Source organism: Lissotriton vulgaris, chromosome 8 (assembly GCF_964263255.1).
Source record: "Lissotriton vulgaris chromosome 8, aLisVul1.2, whole genome shotgun sequence".
NCBI lineage: Eukaryota > Metazoa > Chordata > Amphibia > Caudata > Salamandridae > Lissotriton > Lissotriton vulgaris.
The window spans coordinates 190,639,737-190,664,561 of record NC_141696.1 but is presented as its reverse complement, the minus strand read 5'-3'; the positions used below and the strand labels follow the sequence as shown (position 1 = coordinate 190,664,561).

The 24,825-nt window shown below is 45.8% G+C and overlaps 1 protein-coding gene across 1 annotated transcript in view; it reads left to right on the top strand.

Moving 5' to 3' along the window:
- Nucleotides 1-24,825, top strand: part of LOC147696853 (disks large homolog 2-like) — a 1,652,766-nt gene that overhangs the window by 1,501,871 nt on the left and 126,070 nt on the right. Inside the window, exon 12 of the mRNA XM_086936079.1 lies at nt 893-1,048. Within this exon, the coding sequence (XP_086792205.1) occupies nt 893-1,048 (156 nt within the window). The remainder of the gene's footprint in view (nt 1-892; nt 1,049-24,825) is intronic.

Genomic DNA, 24,825 nt, shown 5'->3' with positions numbered 1-24,825 from the left:
TTCAGTCTGCATCAGTCATGGGCTCTTTTGCCCAGTGAATAAATGCATTTTCTGAACACGCGTGTACATCCACCTGGAAAATGAGTGTGCTTCGTTATCAGTGATGTTGGACCAGTTCATTAATTTTTGATTTTCGCTTTTTATAGTTCCCCTTTCGTTTCTTTGCTTTTCCTCTTATTATTTTAATGTTTCTACAGGAGGCTGCTACAGCTCGCCACACTGTGCTAATGGATTGCTTGCTTTCTGCTCATTTAATCTCCAGTGCATTCCATTTCATGTGGCCTATTCCCCTAAACCACAAGATTGTCACGGAATGCTGTCGTTCATAGTGTATCATTGTTTTGCCACACCAAGATGGGAAACGTATTGGTTCTAAATGTGGCGGTCAACCTTGAACTTTAAAATGATGACGATTTACAATACCTTTGCAAGATGCACATTATCCGATAGGTCTAATTTTGTAACTGCAAACATATGGCTGCTGTATTTTTTTTTACATTGCAAAATGTGTCTTTCTTTGCCAAACTGCTTGATGTGGGAATTGCGAGGTTTGGCAGTCTTCCAGGGATTGAAAATTAAAGTTGAACTCTTCACTTACTTTTTGGTCATACCAGAAGACCCCTTTTCTTATGGCAAACCTCTATGAGTGTATCATCCTGTATATCAATCTCGCTCCAAGGTACAGTTTGATGTACAGACGCCTAAACTTTACTCTCTATTGAAAGGACTACAAGTGATCTTCGGAATGTTTTAAGAAGTTTAAAAATTTTGTTTGGCTAATTGTGTTATGTCTGCTTAATAAATGCATTATTGTTAGTATAGCACATGTACGATTCACATATACTTACACACATGAATTCCATTTCCTTCTGTGTTCCTCCTCTTTCCTCAGGAATCCCGAACCTGTCTACAGCACTGTGAACAAATTTTCTGAAAGACCTCCTTCACCCAGGAACTATTCCCCACTAGAATGTGATAAAAACTTCCTTCTGCCTTCTCCCTACCCTCAGTACCACCTAGGCCTGCTCTCTGAACCAGAGATCTCCAGGTACTGCATGCACTCTTCCTTTTTATCCTCAACTACTAGATTCTTTTAGCATTTCACCCTCTGCATATTATTCTATACATGTCTGCTTCACGCCTCTTTACTGTCCATGCGTTGTAAAGCACTCAATCTGTCTACTTTTAATTAGAGTTAAATGTATTTCATTCATCGGCCATCTATGTTTTGTGACGGTAGAATATTTCAGATGTTTAATCCACAACCTGAGCTGTTTGCACTAATTTTCAAATTAAAGGGGTCAAAAATCCTTCCCATTATATTACGTTGTAGGCTGATAACATTAAACGACTTTGTTTAAGTAACTCTTCTTTTCATATAAAAAGTGACATATAATGTACGTGTATCACATTTTTCTGCTTGTTTTCGCACTGTCTTTGACCTTGAAACAAATTGAAACTTCTGACTTTTTGTAGGTTTGTGATGCAGAATGCTTTGAGAACTACATATGTGAGGAACCTTTATCTGGATACATATTCTCACAGGCATTTTGATATTTAAATGAGGCAAATGAAAAAAGCTAAGATTTGAGAAATATTTGGCAAAACCTCAGGCTTTTATCTGCGAGACCTCCAGTCCATTTGAATGCGACCTCTAGATGTATGGCATTCCTATGACATTTCCATGTTGCCCTGCACTCCATTTGTCTCCACCACAATTCTACCCCAAGCCAGATGTCCACCAACAATTGCTTAAAAAAATTGAAGCAGACAGTATACTTATTTTACCACACTTTAGGACTGGCGAGTATGCCCTGTAGCAAACCAGTTAGTTACCAAAATTATAATTATATACTGCACAACAGTTATACCGCACAGACTACCTAATGCTGATGACGGCCGGGAGCCGTCATGGCACATAGTGCTCGTGTGCTGATGACGGCTCCCGGCCGTCATGACCGCACCCGCGATCGGAATGTGCTGCACAGGCGCAGAATCGCTGCAGCATGCAAGGGGTTAAAGGACCATAAGGAAGAATACTTGCAAGTTGTGCTTTGGCCATACATCAGGAGAAATGTTAGAAATGGGGTTCTCTAGTTGTCAGGATGTTACCCTGTCCAATTAGGGACTCTCCTTTCTAGTCAGGATAAGCATACACTTCTAAAATAACCCCTGCTCACCCCCTTGGTAGCTTCGCATGAGCAGTCAGGCTTGTCTCAGAGTCAGTGTATAAAGCATTTGCACATAACCAGCAGTAATACAGTGAAAAAACTACAAAAGAACACCAGTTTTAGGAAAATATCTAATATTTTATCTGTGAAAAACAAGACAAAAAATGTCAAAAATCCACCAAACAGTTCTTAGAAATATCAATAGGCAAAAATAGACTTACAATACGGTTCCTTGAAGTCAATAACACTGTCCGGGGCTATTACAGCATTGTGAACAACAAATCCAACCAGTACTGGCTGACCTCGATGTTGCGGGCCAGCTACGGTGTCGGGGAGACCTGCAAAATAGTACTTTTAGAAATGCAGGGTGTCAGTGGCCTCGCGAGGAGCCTCGTAGAGCCTACATCTCCAGGTGTCGGTTCTGGAGGGCAGTGCAGAAGTTGTCGGGCCCTTGAAGTCACAAGTTTTGCAGACCGGACTCCAAGCAGGCATTGGAGCTGTGGTGCGAAGTGCAGTGGCTCGGTGATGGTTGTCCAGTGGCATCGGTGAGACCAGGGCTGCGGTGCAAGGTGGTGTGGTGCTCATCGCGGTGCTGGCAGGTTACGGTGTAAGCAGCGGGGTCGTCATTTCTGAAGCGCTGTTGTCAGCTGATAAACTGGAGTCAATGGCACCGGCGTCGATAGGCCAAGGCTGCTGTGTGGGACAGGGTGTAGCATTGTGTAACTCATAAGGGGTACTCAAACTATGGTGCAAGCAATGGCATCGGTGGTGTGCAGCGGCACCGTCGGGAATACCAGGGCGGTGGTGTGAAGCAAGGCAGTGGCTCAGTGGCGGCATCGGGCGCCGTCGTCGGTGAGACCATGGTTGCTGTGTGAAGTGCGACGGTGCCCTCTGTGATTCCTTCAGATCATGGAGACGGCAGCGGCATCGTTGATGGTGTTGGGTTTCTTTTTCTTCTGTTGCTGTACAAAACACACAGTTCCCAGTGCAGGTAGCAGATAAACCTGAAGTCTTTGCTGTTCAGGAGACATTTTGAATGGGGGCAAGATCTACCACAGGCCCTTGGAGAAAGTCAAACAAAGAAGTTGCAGAAAGTTCAGACCTGTCCTTTCTCAGCCCAAGAAAGAAGCAGCCACTGCAGGCCAACACAGCAAAGCACACAGCAAAGTGGTAGTTCCTCCTCACAGCTTCTCCAGCTCTTCTTCTTGGAAGGTTCTTTGATCCAAAAAAGTTCTAAAGTTCTGGGTTCTGGGCCCACATATTTATACCATATTTTCCTTTGTTCTCTTATGGCAAATGTCTCTCAGCTCAGTCCAAACCAGTTCTGTCCTCTCTGGTCCAGCTTCTTGGCAGGAGGTGGAGATAGCATTGTGCACAGAAGACTGGGCTTATTCAGGTGCAAGGAAAACTTCTCCCACTACTCTAAATGCAGCCCAGGTCTATTCAGCTAAGCTCTCAGTTACCCAGGAGAGGCAAGACTCACCTCAACCCCCCAGTGGCTGTCTGCAGTGAATGAACACCCCCAGCTCCTGTCACTCCAAAACCAGACAGTCAATGCACAACCCAGCAAAGGCACATAGGATGATTAAGCAAGAAACTGCCCACTTTCTAAAAGTGGTACAAAAGGGGGTGGTGATGGACGGAGCATCTGAACCAATCAAACACTCACACCCAGTCAACAGATCTGGGTTTAATACATCACCGTTCTTTAGCCCACTCTGCCACCCCAGAAGTTCGGGCTGGACTGTTCCCATGAGGCACAGGGTCAGACTGATTTGCTTATGGCCATGTCTGAACTGGGGTGGCAGAGTGGGCTAAAGAACGGTGATGGATTAAACCCAGATCTTCTGACTGGGTGTGATTGTTTGATTGGTTCGGATACTCCGTCCATCACCACCCCCTTTTTTACCACCCCCTTTTGTACCACTTTCTAAAAGTGGCATTTTCAAGCAAACAATTCAAAACTCCATTTCTCGATCTTGTCCCAATGGATACAAGGCAACTCCCATGTTAGCCTATAGGACAGATATCCTAGCAATAGTGAAAAACTAAATACACATTATTTCACTATCAATCCATGTCACACACACTAGCAGTGGCGGCTGGTGACATTTGAAATTGGCGAGGCGTAAAATTGGCGGTGGAGAAAAGTCCATACAGGAACAAACACCAGAGGCTATTAGAATGTTAGAGAAAAGTTGGCCGGTGATTTCATAATATGCGCCACACGAGATAACAGTCCTGCAGACTTCCCACACACTGACACGTGGAAAAGACAGCACATAATGAGTATGTATGATTATATGAGCGCCTGTGCATGGATATGTGCGCTTATGTATGTGTGTAAATCTTTGTCCATGAGTTGGCGTGTCTGCATGTATTTATGGCTGTGTACGTCTGCGAATGTCCGTATGCCTTTCTACTCCAGAGTACATTTATTATACCTTAGTCTGTCTGAAAGTGTTTGTGTGCATTTTAGTATGTTTGTCTGCCTCCGTGCGTGTGTGCTTTCATGCATTTGTCTCAGCTTGTATGCGTGCTTATGGCTGAATGTGTGTTTTTTAGTGTGCCTGTTTGAGTCTAGGTGTCATTCTGTGAATGTGTGCATATCTGATTGTGCATAAGTCTGTGCGTTGTGTACATCTCTATTAAAGTTACACAAGACCTGTGATCCTTTGTGTGTTTGAGTGTCTATCTGTAGGCATACGAGGAGTGCGAGCATGTTGTGTGCCTCTTGGTGCCTTCATATCTTTGTAGTTATTTTTATAACTTACACAGTAACCTAATGGTTCGGTACACCTTCGAGTGTATCTGTCTATGAGTGCACTTGAACGCCTGTTGTGTGAGCGTTAGACGCCTGTACAGGCCCACTGTCTACCCCGTGCACACTGTGCGGGTCTGGTGCAGCTTAGCCTGACCCATGTGTGTACCTCAGGAGGCATGTCATCGACAGTCCATAAATGTTATGTTTCCAGCACACACTTGGCTGGGTTATTTTTAAATACCACTAAAGTCAGTTTATAAGATCACGCGTTTCTTTAAACACTGCAACAGCAGATTATAAATCGCCCGCGTTCTGTGTATGAGTCTGTCAGCGGGGTACAACATCCTAGCGAGGTCAGCCGTCTTCACGCCACTGTGTGACCGCTCTACACACCGAAAGAAGCACTTTAAGGTACTCCAGTAAACTATCAGATTACATTTGAACAATACTCGTTATTAGCAGGGGTACAAACTTAACAGACTCAGCATAAAGACTGCAGCTGAAACACCCCTCAGCCATATGATACACATCGCTAAGCACAGAGGTCCCAAGAGAATAATAAAATAAATATAAAAAACTTACCTTGGCTTCCCGCGCTGACTCCCGACTCGAGTCCCGAGACTGCAGACTCCCGCCATCCTGGATTTTGAATGCCGCCACTGCGTCTGACGTGGTGTGGGCTCTCGTCACTGAAGGCTGCAGGCAGACTCCCTCCCCTCCATGGCAGCCGGCGCTGATTGGTTCAGCCGGCTGCCCTAACCTAAATTTATATAGTTCCATAATGGGGGTAGTTAACTACCCCATAAACATTCTGTAGCATTCTGTAGATACATGGTTATCGGAACCGAGAGTCTTTGTTTTTTTGCTTCAATTTTAGCATGCAACTGATTGTAGCCTATGGGAGTGTGCATCCCGGCAGACCATCTACTCCACTGGCATGACCAGTGACCTGGAGTCCTGCAAAGAAGCAGGTAAACTATCAGTCTGAAATACAGAGGGACATGAATATACCAGGGAGTAATACTCCACTAAAACAGAATTTATGTTTTCTTGTGCTCAACATAAGGTACCATCAGTACCTCTAAGGGCAGTCAACAACAGTTATCCCTTCTCTAAGATAGTCATCTGGGCCAGGAAATTAGCCATGTTGTTTCCCTCCACATCCATGTGAGATGATCCTCCCTGAAATCAATTTCTAGTAGTCTGTTAATAGGGGTGCCTCCAATTTCCAGTCCAAGATCACTCCCCTTTCCAGGTCACGTAGTTCAACTTCTAAAGGTTAAATTGTTCATTATTATTATTCGAGACCCACTTGTGAGAAGTTGGCCTGGTATATAATGCTCACTAATTCTAGTGATCACTTTGTACCATGCCAAGCAACCCTTATGATGATTGGTTGTAAGTCAACCTTATAGACCAGTTATCCTAGTGGTAACGTGGACAAAGCAGTCTTAGGCTAAACTCTGAAAGGCATGTGAAGCCAGCTGTATTACCATACACAACCCCCTTAAATACCAAATGAAAGGACACCACACAGATATATATTGAAAATATATATTGATTTATTAACTAAAAGTATACCCTGGACTCTTTATGAGCACAGAAGCACAAGCGTTAAACACAAGACAGTTTAAAAAAAATACACAAAAGTTGCACAATATGGATGAGCCCTAGGGGCCACCTAAACCATATACTAAGAAAGTGGTATAAGAGATACCAATCGGAAATGAAACAGGCCTAGGGCCTTGGGAATCGCTGGAGCTATTCGAGACTAGCAGTGACTAAGTCGGGAAAGGCCCGCGGGACTCGGGTGCAGTGTTTAAAGTGCACGCACTCACCAATGCAAAGTCTATGGTGCGTAAAAAGTACAAAGTTAGTTAGTTCGGAACCTTCCGAGTGACCTAGAAAGCTGAAACTTGAGACACAGGCCCTAGAGGTGTGTACCAGTGTAGGAACACTGGCGGAGCTGAGTTACCTCACCCACAGGAAGCGGGTGCACAGGGTCGAAGTAGTGTCGGGTTTCGTCACGCTGGTCGATGATGCTTGGAGCTGAAGATGCTGCAGGCGGCTCGAGTTGAAGAGTTCCGTGGATCCAAGGGTGGATCTGAAGATGTGAAGACCTGAAAGCAGAGGGGACAATGTTCAAAGTCACTAGCCAGTGACTACCGTGGAACCAGATTGGAACCAGGCGATGTCGGGTGCAAACAGGCGTTGAGGTGTAGCTTCTCTCTGCAGCCACGTGGGCACCGGGGGTCGAGGACGTCCAGGAGTCGGTCACAAGCTGTCCTACGCAGGCTTCTCGCTGTAGGCGGTGTCGGAAACTTGATTGTAGCAAACAGGCCTTGGCTAATGCAAGCCACGCAGGAATCAAGAAAGGCTTGTTACTCGGACCAGCAAGGTCTGAGCAGGGGCTCCTTTTCACAGGAGCTAGGGCAAGTCTGGAGCAACCAGACCCGCAGTGTAGTTTGTAGTTGTAGTCGCCAAGATGGCCTCTGACCACGTGGCTAGTGGCCGGGATGGCGCGTCAAGTGGCACAATGCAAAAGGGCCCCACGCAGATCATGGAGATGCTGGGGGGCTGATCTTCGGTGCAAGGACTGCTCGGTGGTGGGGGTTCTCAGTCCCCAAAGCACAACATCGAGGATGCCTCTGGTGCTGCGCTGTCAGCTCTTCGGGTGTCTTCCAAGAAGTCCGGTCCCACGTCTCTCGGTGCCTCCACGGGTCCCTTCTTTGCAGGGACTGTGGATCGGGCTGTGAGAAGTTTGGGAGTTTGGGTCTTGTCAGGCTCTGGGCTCGGGCTCCGGCAGGAAGCGGCGGCAAAGCAGACGTCGAGTTGCTGGTTGGTGCCTGTTCACAGGGTGGCCACTCCTAGGCCACAAGGGAGATTCGCTTCAGTCTTTTGTGCAGCAGAATGTCGAAGTCCAGTCATCTTCTTCGTGTAAAGTTGATTCAGGATGATCTACCGTGCAATGGCACTGCTCCCACTCTTATTCCCAATCTGAGGGGTGGATCACCTACTAGGTCCCTCCTCTGGGAGGAACCAGGAAGGGGGGCGGTTACAACCCCTTTCCTTTGTCCAGCTCCTCCCCAGGCCTGGGTCTGGAAAGTCCCAGGACCGGTTTGGACTGGCTTATGCACGGGGACACCTTGTGTGCCCCGGGCATGTCTCAATCTATTCAGCCCTGTCCTACCCAATACACAAAACCCTGTCTGGGGTGGTGCTCGCAACTCCCAAGGCAGGAAACCCTTTGTCCAAGCCTCCCTCGCTGGAAGGACTCCCAGCAGCAGGAGGTCAGACTTGTGTCTGTGGTGGCAGCATCCATTTTGTGATGCTGAGGCTCTGGTTAACTTTAACCGGGGTGAAGGCTACACACATGTCGTGTCCCTCTAGAAGGGTGGAATGCTATCCCCGTCGACAGAACTGTCGAGGGGATAGTATTCCAATTCGTATGACACCTTACTCGACATGTTTTGATAAAGCCAAACCAAAGATAGCATATAACCGCGAGGATTATAATGCACTTAAGAGTATATGGTATGGCAGTATCCCGGAACAGCTTAGGGAGTGGTTCCCGACAGCTGCAGAGTTTGAGTTTGAGTTTAAAATTACTTTTAAAGCGCACATACACCAGCGGTTTCTTGGCGCTACAGCTAACAAAGGTCCGGGGCCAAAAGACAAGGATAAACTGCGGAAGGAATTAGTCAAAAGACTTCATGAAGAGAAATTGTGGATAAAGGGTAAGGGATCGGAGTTCAAGAGGGAGGGAGTTCCAGAGGAGCGGGGCAAGGGTCGCGAATTTCGAGCCTCCCCATTTCTTTCACCGGTAACGAGGGGTGGTGAGAAGGGACTGGGAAGATGAGCGAAGTTCCCTGGTGGGAACGTAAGGGGTGATCTCGGATGAGATGAACGCCGGTGCCGAGCCTAGTCGAGCCAGAAAGGTGATGGAGGCGAGCTTGAATTGGACCCGAGCCCGCACAGGGAGCCAGTGTAAGGATTTCAAGAGGGGGGTGGAGTGGTGGAATTTCGGGAGTTAGAAGACCAGGCGGGCCGCCTGGTTTTGGATTTGTTGCAGACGTCGTAAGCTATATGCAGGGATACCCGCATATAGGGCATTGCCATAATCCAGGCGGGACACCACCATGGCCAAAATAATAAGTTTGAGAGCAGTAAAGGAAAAAAAACGGGACACCCTGCGTATGGTGCGCAGTGATAGGAAAGAAGAAGAAACCACAGAGCTAACCTGGGAGTGGAGGGTAAGTTGAGAGTTGAGTTTTATGCCTAGAGTTTTGACTGAGGTAGAGGGAACAGGTGAGGGGCCAAGAGAGGGGGGCCAGAATAGGGAGGACCAGGGGCTGGATGAACCACCCGTCAGCACCAGCTCGGTCTTGTCAGGGTTGAGCTTCAGGTGGTTGTGGTTCATCCAGTCCCGGATGTGGAGCATGATAGATTGGAAATTTAGGACAGAAGAGGGAGAAGAAGACAGATTGAAAACAAGCTGGAGGTCATCCGCATAATTAAATACGGCGACCTCCATTTGTTGCAGAGAGAAGATAAGAGGGGCGATATAAAGATTAAAGAGAAGAGGGGAAAGGGAAGAACCTTGGGGAACCCCGCACTGAACTTTCCGAGCGTCCGCAGTGAAGTCACCCAGGCGGACAGCCTGGGTGCGGTCGCTCAGGAAGGAGGATAGCCAGACCAGGGCGGTGCCCCCGATCCCCATCGCCTCGACACGGGAAAGCAAGATGGTATGATCCACCGTGTCAAAAGCGGCAGAGAGGTCGAGGAGTACCAAAGCCTGGGGCTGGTGAATATCCATACCCTCCCTGAGGTTGTCCAGGACCGCCATGACTACGGACTCCGTAGAGTGTGCGGGGCGGAACCCGGCCTGGCAGGAAGCGAGTGCTCCATGCTTCTCCACAAAGGAGATCAGAGCGCAGGTGACAGTGGGAAACTCTATCTGAGATTCATCGATGAAATTTTTATATTATGGCCAGGCACTGAACAGGCTCTTGTGGATTTTTTGAACACATGGAATACCATCAGTGAGCGTATTCAATTTACCTGGAACTTTGACAGGACAAGCATCCATTTCCTTGATGTCAAGGTTGAAAGACAAGCTGGCAAAGTAACGACTACCATTTTCCGGAAACCCACGGATCGTAACTCTATGTTACACTACCAGAGCTTTCATCGAGTGGGGTTGAAACAGAACCTCCCTTTGTCTCAACTGATGCGTGTTAAACGCATCGTTACTTCTGAAGAAACCTGTCTGGTGGAAATGAACAACATGGTCGAGAGGTTCAGGGCTCGTGGCTATCCGCCACAAACCTTACAACAGGCAGTTACCCGGTGTGGGAACATGACTCGAGACGAACTTCTACAGGTTCGCACTAAACCTGTCAATTCTAGGATGGTAGTTGTATCCAAGTACACAGTGCTGAGCCAACAGTTCAGAAACATCATCTCAAAACACTGGGCTATACTGAGCCTGGAACCAGATTTCCAGGGAGCCTTTGCTCAACAACCTATGTTCGCCTACACAAGGGGAAGGAACTTAAAGGAAATGCTACGCAACCCCAAATCCGACAATCAACCTGTTACCTACAAGGGTCTGCGCCCTTGTCACAATTGCAGCAACTGCCACAATTGCATTCAGGGCAACATCGTCAGTCACCCCATGAAAGGGCATCCCATAAAATTACAGGTGAATGCCACGTGTAATTCTATGAACGTCATCTACCTCTTGAAGTGTCCCTGTGGCAAGTGTTATGTGGGACACACGGAACGAAAAATCAGGACACGCTTGTTAGAACACAAGAGCAATATCAGGACTGGAAACATGAGATCTACTGTTGCCACTCACTTTTTGGAACATAACCACTCCATTGCTCAATTGAAATATCTCATCCTTGAGCAAGTTCCAGTGACACACGACAACAAAAAAACTTTATTGAAGAGGGAAAATTTCTGGATTCGTTACTTGGCGACCATGCAGCCGCACGGGCTCAATGACCGCATGGAATTTTTGTGTTACCTGTGAATCTTCATATTTGTGTCTCACTACTTTTGTCTATTATTTCCTGAATATTGTGCGTTTTTATTTTTGTTTACTCTTGTACGTTTTTTCCTCCCATTTTGTTTACTCATTTTGCCTTTGTTTTTAGTCTTGGTGTACCATATTGATTGTTGTGGGACTTGCACTTGCTGTTTATCTGTTGTTTCACCATTCCAAGATGGCGCTTACACGCTGTTTATCGCAGTCCATCTTCTATGTCCTTACACTGTTTCTTATATTTTCACTGCTCCGGCACGTTTGCTTCGTGATCCGGCTTGTCTAACAGGGTTCGCGTTTCCAACGCTCACTGTAAGTACCTCTGGCTTGGGGACTCAGGTATTGTAACTAACTCACCTTTACGGTCCCTTTGACCGCGCACGTTACTGTTTGGCAGTTCTGGCGTTTACGCTCTGGTTAGCGGGTCCTTTAAACCTTTCCTCACTTTCACTGAACACCGACATTCACCGTTTCGTTTTCGTACGATGATTCACTGGGTCTGACATTCTGTTGTCATTTAGCCGGTTTGAGCCTTTCCATTTTTTGAATTCTACACTTTGATTTCATTGGGCTGTCCGTTTTCACACATGTGTTTTTTAACTTCTCACTACCTTTCATTGAGATTACACGCTTTTCGGGGAATCGGGCTGTACTATGGAGCACACTTGGTTTTCATTTCGTTTGTTTTTGAGATTCTACATTGTTGCTCATGCAGGTTATTGACGTTAATTGAATTGGATTTGATGATGGCTATTTCTTTTGTTTGTAGAGTGATCCCCTGAGGAAGGGCTTTTGTTTTAGCCCGAAATGCATTGGGACTTATAAATTTCGGATCTTTATTCTGTGGATGACAAACTTCTTTTGCATTATGATCACGATGTCTTATACATGGAACTTAATGTATGAGTACTGAATTTTGATGAACCAGTAAACCATATGGATTGAACATTTGTGAATTTCGTTTCAAATCATTAGACCTGTGTGTCTTTTCAACGCTGTGCACTAGGGGGTCCACCTCTCAACAGGGGTAGCCTTGTATTAGGCTCGAGCACCTTTGCCAGAAATGATAAAAGGGAGATGGGGCGGAAGTTGGCAGGGATGGAGGGGTCAGCACCCGGCTTTTTCAGGATGGGCACAATTACCGCAGATTTTAAAGGGTTAAGTACTACGCCTTGAGAAAGGGAGCTGTTGAGGAGGTGGAGGGGGGGTCTGGACAGGTAGTGAAGATGTGGCGGAGAATATGGGCAGGACAGGGGTCGAGTGGAGAACCAGATTTGACGAGGGGTACTAAGGAGATCAAAGAATCCCTAGTTATGGGGGGGAGGGTGGTGAGTTTCCCCTTAGGAGGGGGACATTGGGGGTCAACAAAAGAGGGGGAGGGGGGGGATGTTGGCTTTGATGGTAGCTATTTTTTGGATAAAATAGTCGTTAAGGGAGTGACAAAGTTCTTTGGACGGGGCGGGCTTTAGGGTAGTTCTATCTGAGAACGCCAGGTTGTGAACAATCGCAAATATTTCCTTGGACTGGTTTTCAGCAGCGAGGATTTTGGAGTAGAAGTAAGTGGTTTTGGCCTCCAAGATGTCTTTTTTATATTGGGTCAGGGTGTTAATGAACTCCAAACGTAAAGTGGGGCAATAATTTCTCCTCCAAGCCCGCTCCGCGCGACGCACCGCTAGTTTGGTGGCCTTAAGCTCTTCGTTGAACCACCCCTTGGCGTCCTTCTCACGTTTGGAGGTGATACGTTTGAGAGGGGCAACAGAATCGCAGCCTGAGGAAAGCCACTGTTCAATGGCCTTAACCTGGGAGAGGGTGGAAAGGCCATGCAGGGAAGGGAGAGAGGTGATGAGTAGGGAAGATAGATCCTGCGGGTTAACTCGGCCCCAGGCTCGGACCCAGATGTTTTTGGGGCGAGGTGGCTTAATTGGAGGGTGAATGGGGAGGGCGAATGAGATCAGGTGGTGGTCGGACCATGTACAAGGCGAAATTGAGAGGGACTCCACAGGACAGTTCAAGGACCAGATCTGGTCTAACGTATGACCTTTAATGTGGGTAGGGGAATGAACATGAGGTGTGAGGTTAAGGGATTGGAGGGTTTCAGAAAATTCTTTTGAAGACGAACATTCTGCTGGGTCAGAGGGCCAGAAGTTAAAGTCGCCAAGAAGTAGGATAGAGGAGTTGTTAACAGTAATTGTAGCCAGGACTTCCAAAAAGTCAGAGAGAAACTGCAAAGGGGATTGGGGAGGGCGGTAAATAAGGATACAGGTAAGAGGGGGAGTAGTAGAGGTAGTGCAAATAGCCAGGTATTCGGAAGTCGTGATTTTTGGTAGGGACAGGGTTTGGAAAGGAAGGTCAGTACGTACGATGACCGCCACGCCGCCCCCGCTCCGCCAGTAGAGCGATCTGCCCGGAGACAGGCTCAGCTCATGCTAGAGCACCATCTCACATATTTCCAAGCACTCTGCCTCCAGGATTGATGAGGCCTTCCATAGGAGTGGCTGATAGGAACATATGTGTCCAGTTTAAGGTCAGGCATAGGGATACTATACCTAAGTAAGTGGTGATTACACCGACTTACCCCAGCTGAGTGATCAGCCAGTTGTGTCAAATATGGAGGCCAGGCCAGGGGTGGCACAATACATGCTGCAGCCCCTGGTAGGCCTTGGAAACACCTATGCCCTGGGTACCTAGGGTACACCGTTACAGGGGCCAATAAGGTGAACCAGTTCCAATTCGTAATGCACCTAGGGTGCATGGAGTCCATTTTAAGGAGAGAGCAATCAGCCTGGGGCCCTGAATAGCAGGATCCCAGGCCAACTATGTCAAAAACCAGCTAAACACCAGCCAAAAAGTTTGGGGGTAACCATGGTCAGATATCCACCTTCCTACACCACTGACTGCCTTACTACAGATTAACTTCACCTTCACCCTAGTTGCCTCCGTTTGAGTGTTAACATCACACACAGATCCCTTATTTTCTTTAAAATAATTAGCTATTGTTCCACAGATCAAACTCTGGAAAGTGGCATTTTGTAGGGCTGTCAGTAATCATGCTGCATGTTGGAATGCATGTGAGAAGCATACCACACACTACGGAGTGTCATCTTCACAAACGTTCTCTGGGCATTAATGGTCAGTCCAACAGAGTGTCTCAGCACATTTGTGGCCTCCTGTTCCACAACACCAGAGTGTGCGCATTTAAGAGTATTTCTGTTGCCAGGATATTTTAAGTTCATAGGTGAAATATTGAGTTCATATAGACCAATAAGTGTGATCAATTCCCCAACCTGGAGTTTTCTTACAATCAAGAAGAGACCCTCAGTTCATAGTTGTGAAACAAAGGGTTTTTGGTTGACTTGAGTGTGAGCTCCGGTCAAGCAAAAGCCACGATCCCTTGGAGGGTGGACCACAAAAAGTCACTAAATTATTTTGTGCTTAGCCCTGGGTAGCTTGGCATAAAAAGCAGCCATGATTAATTTAGATGCAAGGTGTATAGTATTTATGCTGCACATAAACTAATAAAGTGAAAACACAACACAACACAAAACCCACATCAATTTAAAAAAGTTGAGTATATTCTAATATACTATTTTAAACCACAACAACAAATATCCAAGAGCTGGAGTTATGAAATCTAAAAGTTTTTAGCAAATACTAGCTCCTAAAAGATCAAAGCACCAACCACGGACATCCAGTCATGTGAAAAATAAGGTCAAAGTGAAAAAATATGACCAACCACAATGGAGCGCAGTTTAATATTTCAAATAGTTCAAATCAATAATTAATGATTGATAATCGCTCACTGGGCTGATATTTCTATTTTCAAAAACTTTGCACTGTGTTTAGATATAATTTTTCTTCTTAGTATATGTCCATGTATGTTGTGTAGTGTGTTGTGATATGTAAATATTTAAATGTTTGTGTTCACTGAAGTTCACGAGTCTTAATTGTTAGTACAGAAGAATCATTCTGTGTGTATGTAAATATATGTATCTACTTAAGTTTAAACTCACCTTTTCAAAATACTGATATAAAAAATATATCATGAAAAATAATGCAAGAGTGTTGCTGTTCTTAGTTTGGACATAAGGTGTAAAATTCGCTCTTTCATTTGTTGATTGTTCTCATCCAGTTGGAGAGACATAATTGTATAAAGATATTTTGGATTTCCAAGAGTGGCAGAACCACTGTTCACTTATAGTATTAACCCCCTGGTTCTGCACTGTACTGGGCTACCCCATTGTTTTATATCGCACATTCTTTGGACGGCAGCGATCAAACTGGATTCAGTCCATTGCACTAGTGCTGCGGCAACACACTCATAAATGCTGCACCCGTTGCTTACCATCCTCATCTGATCTGCTCCAAAATGCACTGTCCGGACTGCACCAGTCCAGCCTTAAAGCAAGAGAACTTTTGATTCCCATCCCGACCGTTCTACATTTAGGCCTGTGCCTTGATGAAATTTGCACACTGTTTGCAATTCTTTGGATTTAGTCAATTGCACTAGTGCTGCGGCAACACACTCTTAAATGCTGCACTCGTTGCTTTCTGTGTTCACCACCCTCATCTGATCTGCTCCAAAATGCACTGTCTGGACTGCACCAGACCAGCCACTGAACAAGAGAATTCTTACTCCTCTTTCCAATCGACTGTTTTACATCCAGGCCCTTGCTCTACGAAATTTGCACATAGCTCATAACCCCTTTGCACAAAGTTGGCTCCCTTTTATGCACTATATGCTGGCACTCCTTGCATAGATTCACGCCAAAATGCACTGTCCGGACTGCACCAGGCCAGCCTTCGAGCATGATAACTTTTGATCCCCATCCCGACCGTTCTACACTTAGTCCCGTGCTGTAAGAAATGTGCACACTATTTGAAATTCTTCTGTGTATAGCTGGTCTTATTTTTTACATTGCCTGTGGGTTTTAATCCCTTTTCAACAAGACCAGTTTTTCGCTCTGTCCACTTCTTCATCACTGGGTCTTGCTCCTGTGTTTTGTGCTGTAGCCCCACTGCTTAATGCAATCTATAAAGGTCTAACTTGCTACGTGCTCTGTGTATTTCCCTCATACTAAGGGACCGATTCCGATCTCGGTCAGAAGGGCACCAAATCGGGTTCGGCATTAGCGGATCGGATTCGGAGGCTGAATTTCCATCCGGTTCGTACACAGGTCCGGACACCGAAGTACAATGCAAACAAGCGCGAAATCTCCGTCCGAATCGTTTCCGGGTCTGAACCGCTCCGTACGTCTCGGCCGTAAGCTAACCGTGGCGCGCAATGGAGACGTTTCACGACCGAGCTAGTACAATACTCGATTCAGACAGCCTGATCAAGTCGGAGCTTCCAGCTCGCAAAAGCTCCCGGAGTTGGGCTTTGGGGGTCCGCATCGGACCCCCTGTTACCCGCAGCCTTACGACTCGGACACAGGGGGAGACCCATGGATCTCCCAAACACAGGCATGTACGGTGCGGATGGCACCAACCTGTACCCACTGTAGTGGGCGCACTTGTTCTCAACATACCCATTCAGTCAATGGGAGCCCATGTATGCGTTGTACGATCGGCTCCCATTGACTTCTATGGGAGTCCGACCGAACCGAATCCGACAGCATACGGCCACATCGTACTTGCTCGGTCGGACTGCAGGAGTCCGGATCGGTCGGAAAACACCCCAGATCTGGCTCGGTCGGAGTGCTTTCCAACCGAGATCGGAATCGGCTCCTAAGAAGTCAAGACATATCTGAATTTCTTCCGTCAGCTCCCAGCCATGTTTTTATCATGTGGTTTTATCTGAATCCTGTACATTACAATGTGTTTTACTGTTTGTAAAGTTTTTTATTAACCATACAATAAAACATTCTATAAAAAAATGATTTACAAATGTTTATTTAATGACTGATTGTAATGGGGGTCTACTTAATCACAAATATTCGTTTATCGCGATTTACATCAAGTAAAATACGGATTTCCATGCATGCATTTATTTTATCAATCTTCAAAGGCTTGAGCCTTTGGTTTGTTAGTCTGTTTGCTTGCGCCATCTAGTGGCAGATTAAGAGGCTTGAAGGAAAACGTGTATCTAAAACTCTTGTTCGAGCGATAATATTTCCTCTTCTAATTGGAGATTGATGTCCTTTTAGAAAGTTGTGTTTATCTTCCCCTACACCAGTTCCTAATTCGTTAGTGAATGGAAAATAGATATAGAAGAGGTAACAATTGGAAATAATACTACACATATAAAAAACTAGTGTAACGTCTCAGTGAGTAAGCATGCTAGCCATTTATTTACCTGAGGAAAGAACAATGAGAACGTTATTGTATTATCCAATAATAATAAAACAAAATATCCTCAAATACAGTATAGCGGTATATGAATAGAAATGCCAAAGGTTATTAGATGCACAGTGTGGCAGGCATGATCTGTGATATGGTGTAGTCCATCTAGCTGGTGTCGTGTAAATAATTGGAGCTTTGGATGTTAATGTTGCAGCATCTTTCGGAACATAATTGTTTGTTTTGCAATGATACTCTAAACTGGGAAGTGCTACTTTGCCAGGAGAGATCGAAGTATTTTAAAGGAAACCAGATCGTACAATCGAAGAACGCAACAACACAAAACACAACTGCACAACAACAGAGCAACACGATATCACAAAACACATCCCAGGCAAACAACAGCACATTAACGCAAACCCTGATGCAACAGAATAACCACATAGGTGAAGAGTTCTGCCTGGACAATGCTTCTTGAAAAAATAGGTACACTGACTGCTCACCCAGTCAAACAGAAATCATTAAGCACATTAGTTCACCTGTAATTATTGCTTTAAAGGAGCCACAAGGAAACGTCTGCACTTTCACAAGACAGCTCTTGTTTATATATATATATATATATATATATATATATATATATATATATATATACATTTATTTATTTAAAAAAAAGAAACCGGAGCTGTGATTTGAAATGGCAAGGCTCTTCAGCATGTTTTCTACAACTGCACGTTTGCAGCTTGCTGTATTAGAACAAGCGAGACCTTTCAAGGCCTGAGAATGTTACTACTGCCCTTTAACTCCGGAGAGAGAGCCTTCGATTCTATTGAGCTGCTGGTGGAACCCGGCGCTTCCATGCGTGAGATGTGTGTCAGTGTGCTCGGCGGCAACCTCCCCTGGCCAGGCGCATCGATCGGGCGAAGCTTTTAAACTAAAGGCCAGGGAGCGTGGGAGTTGTCACATTCTGTGCACATCTCTCAGGTCCGACGTGCGTGCGTACGAGAGAAGGGAACGTACATGTGTCCTCGCCGATTTTATGATACTCGCCAGTGTGAAATCACTTCAAGTGGATTTGATTGGCTACAAGACAGCACTTTTCTGCTCCAGACTGTGAAGCCCCTTTCCAGCAGTTAGGTTTCCCAGAGCAGGGAATGGATGCACATTCCCCTCGAAAAAACTAAAACCAAGCCGTGACATTTTGCTGGGCTGTGAGCAGTGCTAGAAATTGAAATATAGAAGTGCAGATACATCTTGTTCCAGAGCACTTGTTTGCTGCTTAGAAGTGCCTGTACTCGCCCGTTAAAAGCATTGAAGCAGTGCTGAGAAGTGCTGGTGCTATCCCTTCCAACTTAAGGAAGTGCAGGTACTTGGGGGCAGATTTACAAGAAACTGACGCATCTGCAGAGATGCATCAGTTTCCCTGCAATACCCTTACGCCACCATGGATGTGCCGTATTACAATATGGTGCACCATGGGGCAAGGATTGACAGATGCTTCAGAAATTCTGACGCATCTATTGGTCCAAAAGTCACGCATTGTTGGAGTCGTATCATAAGCACGACCCATGCTTCGAGCAGGCGTAAGGATTTGATGTAGTGGCCTTCTAGAAGTGGCGCAGTGAAATCTTGTCAAATTCACTGCATCACTTTTGCACGGCTTTCCTTGGTGGGAACGCCCACCCTGCATACATTATAACTGAAGCAGGTATAAATGTGACGCAGGGCTTTACAACATGACACATCGCCCTAGATGCACCTCGTTGTAAATTAGCCGCATTGTTTACACCACCGTTGCATCACAAAAGGGACGCAACAGCAGCGCAAAAGTTTCCTAAGGGGCATGTTAATCTGCCCCTTAGTACCTGATAGCACCTGCACATTCAAAACAATGTGAAGCGACCATACTATAGTTGGTCTGTAGGAAATACTACCCTCATAAACATGCCTTGTTGCACTCCATGGGCACAAGAAAACCTCAAAATCTCAAAAGAGGAGCAATGCATCAGACATTGCACTGCTAAAAGATGCAGAGATTATGTGCTTGAAATTGTAGTGCCTTAAAGTTCCTCATCAACCATACACCTGATCACTTTGGACGTTTCATCTTGTCGTGGAAACTTCAGGTAGGCCCTGGAGAAAATTAAATGATGCCAGAATAATTCATGAAAGGTTGGGAGTCTCGTCGTAAGCAAAGTTGCCAGATGTATGCAGTTATGCCCCATTGTGTAATTACACTGCTATTTGCTGCAAAATTATAGTGCAAGAATGGAGAAACAGCACGCACTCTGGCAGATGTTGTTCGCAGCATTTGTGTTCTCTATGCCTTTTTATGGCAACATGCGTCCTCGCATCAAAACTGACACGAAGATTTAATTTAAAAAGATGAAACAGACGGCTAAAAAGTAGATTCGTTTTTTTGGCCCAAATGCACATCATTTTACATAATTTTCCCAAAATGTCAAATAATAATGCAAAAGCCAATTACCTGAGTTTTGCCCATCCCTAACATTTAGTTCAGCAGCTGTTCTCTCTATATGTCTTTAAAGCGCATAGAAGCACTGTTAAAGTTACTTCTTCTTTCAAGTAATGTGGTTTGTTTATTTATTCATTCATTCAGTAGCAGCCACAAAACAGCCCACAGCTCCTGAGCCACGTAGGTGGAGCCCGATATACAATAAATTACTCGATAAATTTTGTAAACAGCATTCTAGGTGAGGCATAAGCTGGATTTCACCTTAAAAGCTGAAGCAATCATTCTTCTGCTACCAGAAAACTGATCCAGCGCTACCTATACCTAATCAGGGCTCAATACCCTGTAACACACAAATGGCCCATTCACATTCACCCAAATCCCTGATGCGCGGCGGTCAAGTTTTAATAACGTTGGTTCTGTTCCCTTCACTGGTTCATTGTAATATTACTAGATACATAACTAAACCTATACATCAACTTTGTTTCTTCTTGGTCGATGGACCAATTAGTTGAATAGTTGATGGTAAAAATAGCACTTTATCTAACTAATTATCTAGTCAGCCAAATAATCACAGACGCTCCGTAAGATTAAAAAAGCTTTATCTCATAATAAATGCAAATTATTGTGCTCATCTGTATTCAGTCACAGTGCAAACAATGACATTCACAAGAGAGAGAGAATAACATCAGCATATGCAAACAGTGTCAGTCTCATCATCAATTCATAATGCACATTGAGGGAGAGGATAGATTAAGAGACATCAGTTTCAGCAAAAACAATGCAAAACAAATAATTATATGGCGGAGTGGGAAGGTCAAGAGACATCAGATTCAGAGTCAGAATAATACAAACCCAAAGGATCTGTGAAATACCACCCCCTTGGCCAAGGGGACAGTGGGCGTTGCCTGAGCAAGAGTAAGGGAACAAAGATTCAGACCCAGGAGCAGGAGAGGACAGGAACAGCTAGGCCTCTCTGCAAACTGACGAACAGCGACGCATCACCCCTCTCGAACAGCTATCTGGAAAGACGCACTCTAACCACACCCCCAAAGGCACCCCAGTTGTACTCTAAAACCTACATGTCCATCCCACATCAATAATAATAATAATAAAGGGGTTTATAAAGCGCATGGTGACGCCATCCCGGCGTGTCCCCGCGCTGTGGAGAGAGGTCAGGGCCGAGTGAAAGAGATTATAAAGAAAACAGGTGAGTTTTCAGACGTTTTCTAAAATTTGTCTCTGTATCCGCTAGTCTGATGCTCATGGGGAGAGAGTTCCATTCCTTGGCGGCCACTACACGAAAGGAGCGTCCACCCATTCTGGCTTTCTTGATGCGGGGAACTTTAAGCAGTCCTGTTCCTCTGGAGCGAAGAATTCTGTTAGGCTCATAGGGAATGGCCAGATCGGTCATATAAGGGGGAGCTTTGTGCGAGACGATCCTGTAGCACATAAGAAGTGCTTTAAATAGGACTCTCTTTTTTATGGGTAGCCAATGCAGAGTGGCTAGGGCTGGTTTAGAGGCTGCTTTTTTTGGAAGTCTAAGGACTAGGCGTGGTGCCGTGTTTTAGAGTACTTGGAGTCTCCTGATGTTTTTTTGCGTTGTTCCGAGGAGAAGCACATTGCCATAGTCTATTCGCGAGGTCACTAGGGCTTGGGTCATAGTGCGTCTGGCTTCAAGAGGGAGGAGGTCTAAGGTGCGGTTGAGGGTCTTCATAACCCCGAAGCATTTCCCTACCACTTTGTGCACATGGCTGTCATAGGAGAGTCTGGGATCCACCCAGATCCCCAGGTTCTTAGCTGCTTTACAGGGAGTGGGTACCGGCCCCAGACATGATGGCCGCCACTCCTTGGTCCAGCTCGTATCCTTGCCTCCAATTACCAAAACCTCCGTTTTTGATCCATTTAGCTTCAGGCAGTGTTGGGTCATCCAACCTGCAAGAGCCTGCATACAAGTTTTAAAGTTGTCCGCAGCTATGGAGGGGGCTTGGGACAGGGAGATGAGCAGTTGGGTATCGTCGGCATATGAAACTAATTCAATGCCGAACGATTTAACCACTTCTGCCAGAGGGGCCATATAAAGGTTGAACAGGGTGGGACTCAGGGCAGAGCCCTGAGGTACCCCCTGTTCTAAGGCTATGCTGTCAGAGAGGTACATGCCTCTTTGAACCTGGAAGCATCGGTTGGTAAGAAATGCTTTCAACCAGCCCAGTGCCTCCTTGGTGACCCCGGCTTTGTTCAGACACTGTAGCAAGATGGAATGTGCTACAGTGTCGAACGCGGCACTGAGGTCAAGCATAATCAGTGCCATGGTCTGGCCCTCGTCAGCGCCTGCCCGTAAGGTTTCGGTCGCTCTCAGAAGGGCGGTTTCAGTGGAGTATCCCGACCTAAACCCTGATTGTGAACTGTGAAAGGCATTATTGGACTCTAGATGAGCCATGAGTTGACTATTTGCTATTTTTTCGGCCACCTTCGCCATTGAAACATTTTCAGGAATCTAGGCAGTTGATTGGTGGACTTCATAATCTGTACAGGAACATAGTCCTACATCCCTTCCCTTTACCTAATAACTGACTTGTTCACATGATTTAATATATGATACATTTCTATATTTTTGCACAACTTTCCCCAACAATGTCCGCAGAAACAGTCTTTAGTCCCACGGTCAGCCACATCCTTTTGGCGGACGGACAATGCATTTGGTGCGGAGTATGCTTGAACTCTTGTCCTTTCTTTCCAGCACTCAGCACTTCTGGCTCCTCTGTCATGACATTTTCGTTTTCACTCCAGCCCCTCCTCTATCAGGCCAAGTTAAGAATAATGGTGACCCATCCGGCCCACTACAGAAAATAGAACATAAACATTAATTAATTATGTGATAATGCACATTTCACTGTTTACCACCCACCCTTGCTCTATTCTCTGTTATATGTTTTCCTATCAACAGCTTAAAGCAAAAACAGCAGTAATTATTATTTTTAAAGCAGGGTACAAGATGTGGCCTAGTCATGCATTATATCTCGTTTCTTTCAAATACGGTTACATTTTCATGCATTATTCTCACGTTAGTGCATACATGCGCAAAATCTCTTTCTCATTGTGTTCATGTGATGTGCATGATAATCTTTTTTCCGTGCACTGTTAATATGTATTATGGGGGTGTCAATCTGAGCAGGTTTCTTTGCGCGAAATCCTGCTCCATCATTGGTCTCTGAATAGCATCGGATGTGGGTAGTGTCAGTGTCATGATATTATTAGAGCTATAATCAGAAGTTGGCCCTGTCAACCACATTCTACTATAACCATGTAGCCTGCCGTAGCAGGCTGTACCTGCCATTAAAGGCCCATTACAGGGTTGAAGGCCAAAGGCGAGGCCCTTTAATGGCACATAGCCCAGCTACAGTGGGCAATAAGGCTATTAGAACATTCCGCCACTAGAGGGCAGAATGTTCTAACAAATAAAACAAAGGCCTGAGGGAGCCTAAGGAGATTTAAATCCCCTCAGGCTCCATTGATGCCTTTCTTTACAGCAACAGTTGTGAACGACAAACATTGAAATGTTGGTGCTCCGGGCTTTTACCGGCCACCTAGAGGGTCCGCCTCCCCCATTCCGATCTGAAGTCCCAAAGATCTCCTGCAGCGTGCCCCAAGGATCATCCCTCAAGCCAACCCTTTTCAACGTCTACATGGCACCACTCACCAACATCCTCCACTCACATAACCTCAACATAATCTCCTACGCCGACGACACACAGCTGATCCTCTCACTCACCAAGGACCCCGCCACCGCCAAAACCAACTTCCACAAAGGAATGCAAGCCGTCACCAACTGGATAAAAAACAGTCGCTTGAAACTTAACTCAGACAAGACAGAGGTCCTCATCTTTGGCTGCACCCCTTCCGCCTGGGATGACTCTTGGTGGCCGGCCGCTCTGGGAACCGCACCGCAGCCTCCCGACCAAGCACGCAACCTGGGGTTCATCCTGGACTCATCTCTCTCAATGACCCAGCAAGTCAATGCCGTCTCCTCCTCCTGCTTCAACACCCTCCGCCTGCTTCGCAAGATCTACAGATGGATCCCCACCTAAAGGACAGTCACCCAGGCCCTCGTCAGCAGCAGACTGGACTACACCAACGCCCTCTACGCAGGAACCATGGCCAAACTCCAGAAAAGACTACAAAGCATACAGAACGCCTCTGCACGCCTCATCCTCGACATCCCCGCCACACTCACATCACAGCCCACCTGAGAAATCTGCCCTGGCTCCCAGTCAATAAGAGGATCACCTTCAAGCTCCTCACCCACGCTCACAAAGCACTCCACAATGCCGGCCCAGCATACCTCAACAAACGACTCATCTTCTATGCCCTCTGCCAGCTTCATTCCGCTGACCTCACCCTTGCCCCCATTCCATGCATCCACAGGACAACCACCACGGCAGATCTTTTTCCTACCAAGACATGGATCACTCTCCCCACCCATCTGCCACAGACCCATGACCTGCTGACCAGTGGCGGCTGGTGACAGTTGAAATTGGTGAGGCATAAAATAATTGCTGTGCATTTTCAAGCAAATTTGATAAATTAAAATAATAATACATTTTATTGACCTAACACATGAAGTCAAGTTAAAATAAAATATTTAGAAGTAGCAATGAGAAGTAGACCTTAAAACATGTAAAATAAATTACAGCGTGGGTTTTAGTGAAATGTAAGGTGTAATATAATGACTTTCTCAAGTAAATGTGCTGGAGATTAGACTCCCAAAAGAGTTGATCTCTAATTTAAATAAGTGCAAGGCACTGTGGTTGTAACTGCTATTCATGCCTTGCTGGCAACCATCGTTGCGGCTCTTGTTCCTGCTATGGTGTCAGTTGTGTTTGCTGTATTGCTTGTTCTGTCTTTTCAGCAAGGGTTGCTGCTGTAGTCACTGACCTATGTAGTCGATTAACAGTGTTGAAAGGAAACAAAATAGTATAAGAAACGAATCTAAGCAAGACATCTGACAATCAGGTGCACCAAAAACCTTAACACCAGACAAGAGACACAAATAGCTGTTGATATGCCATGGTGGTGGTGGGTGGCTCTGCCA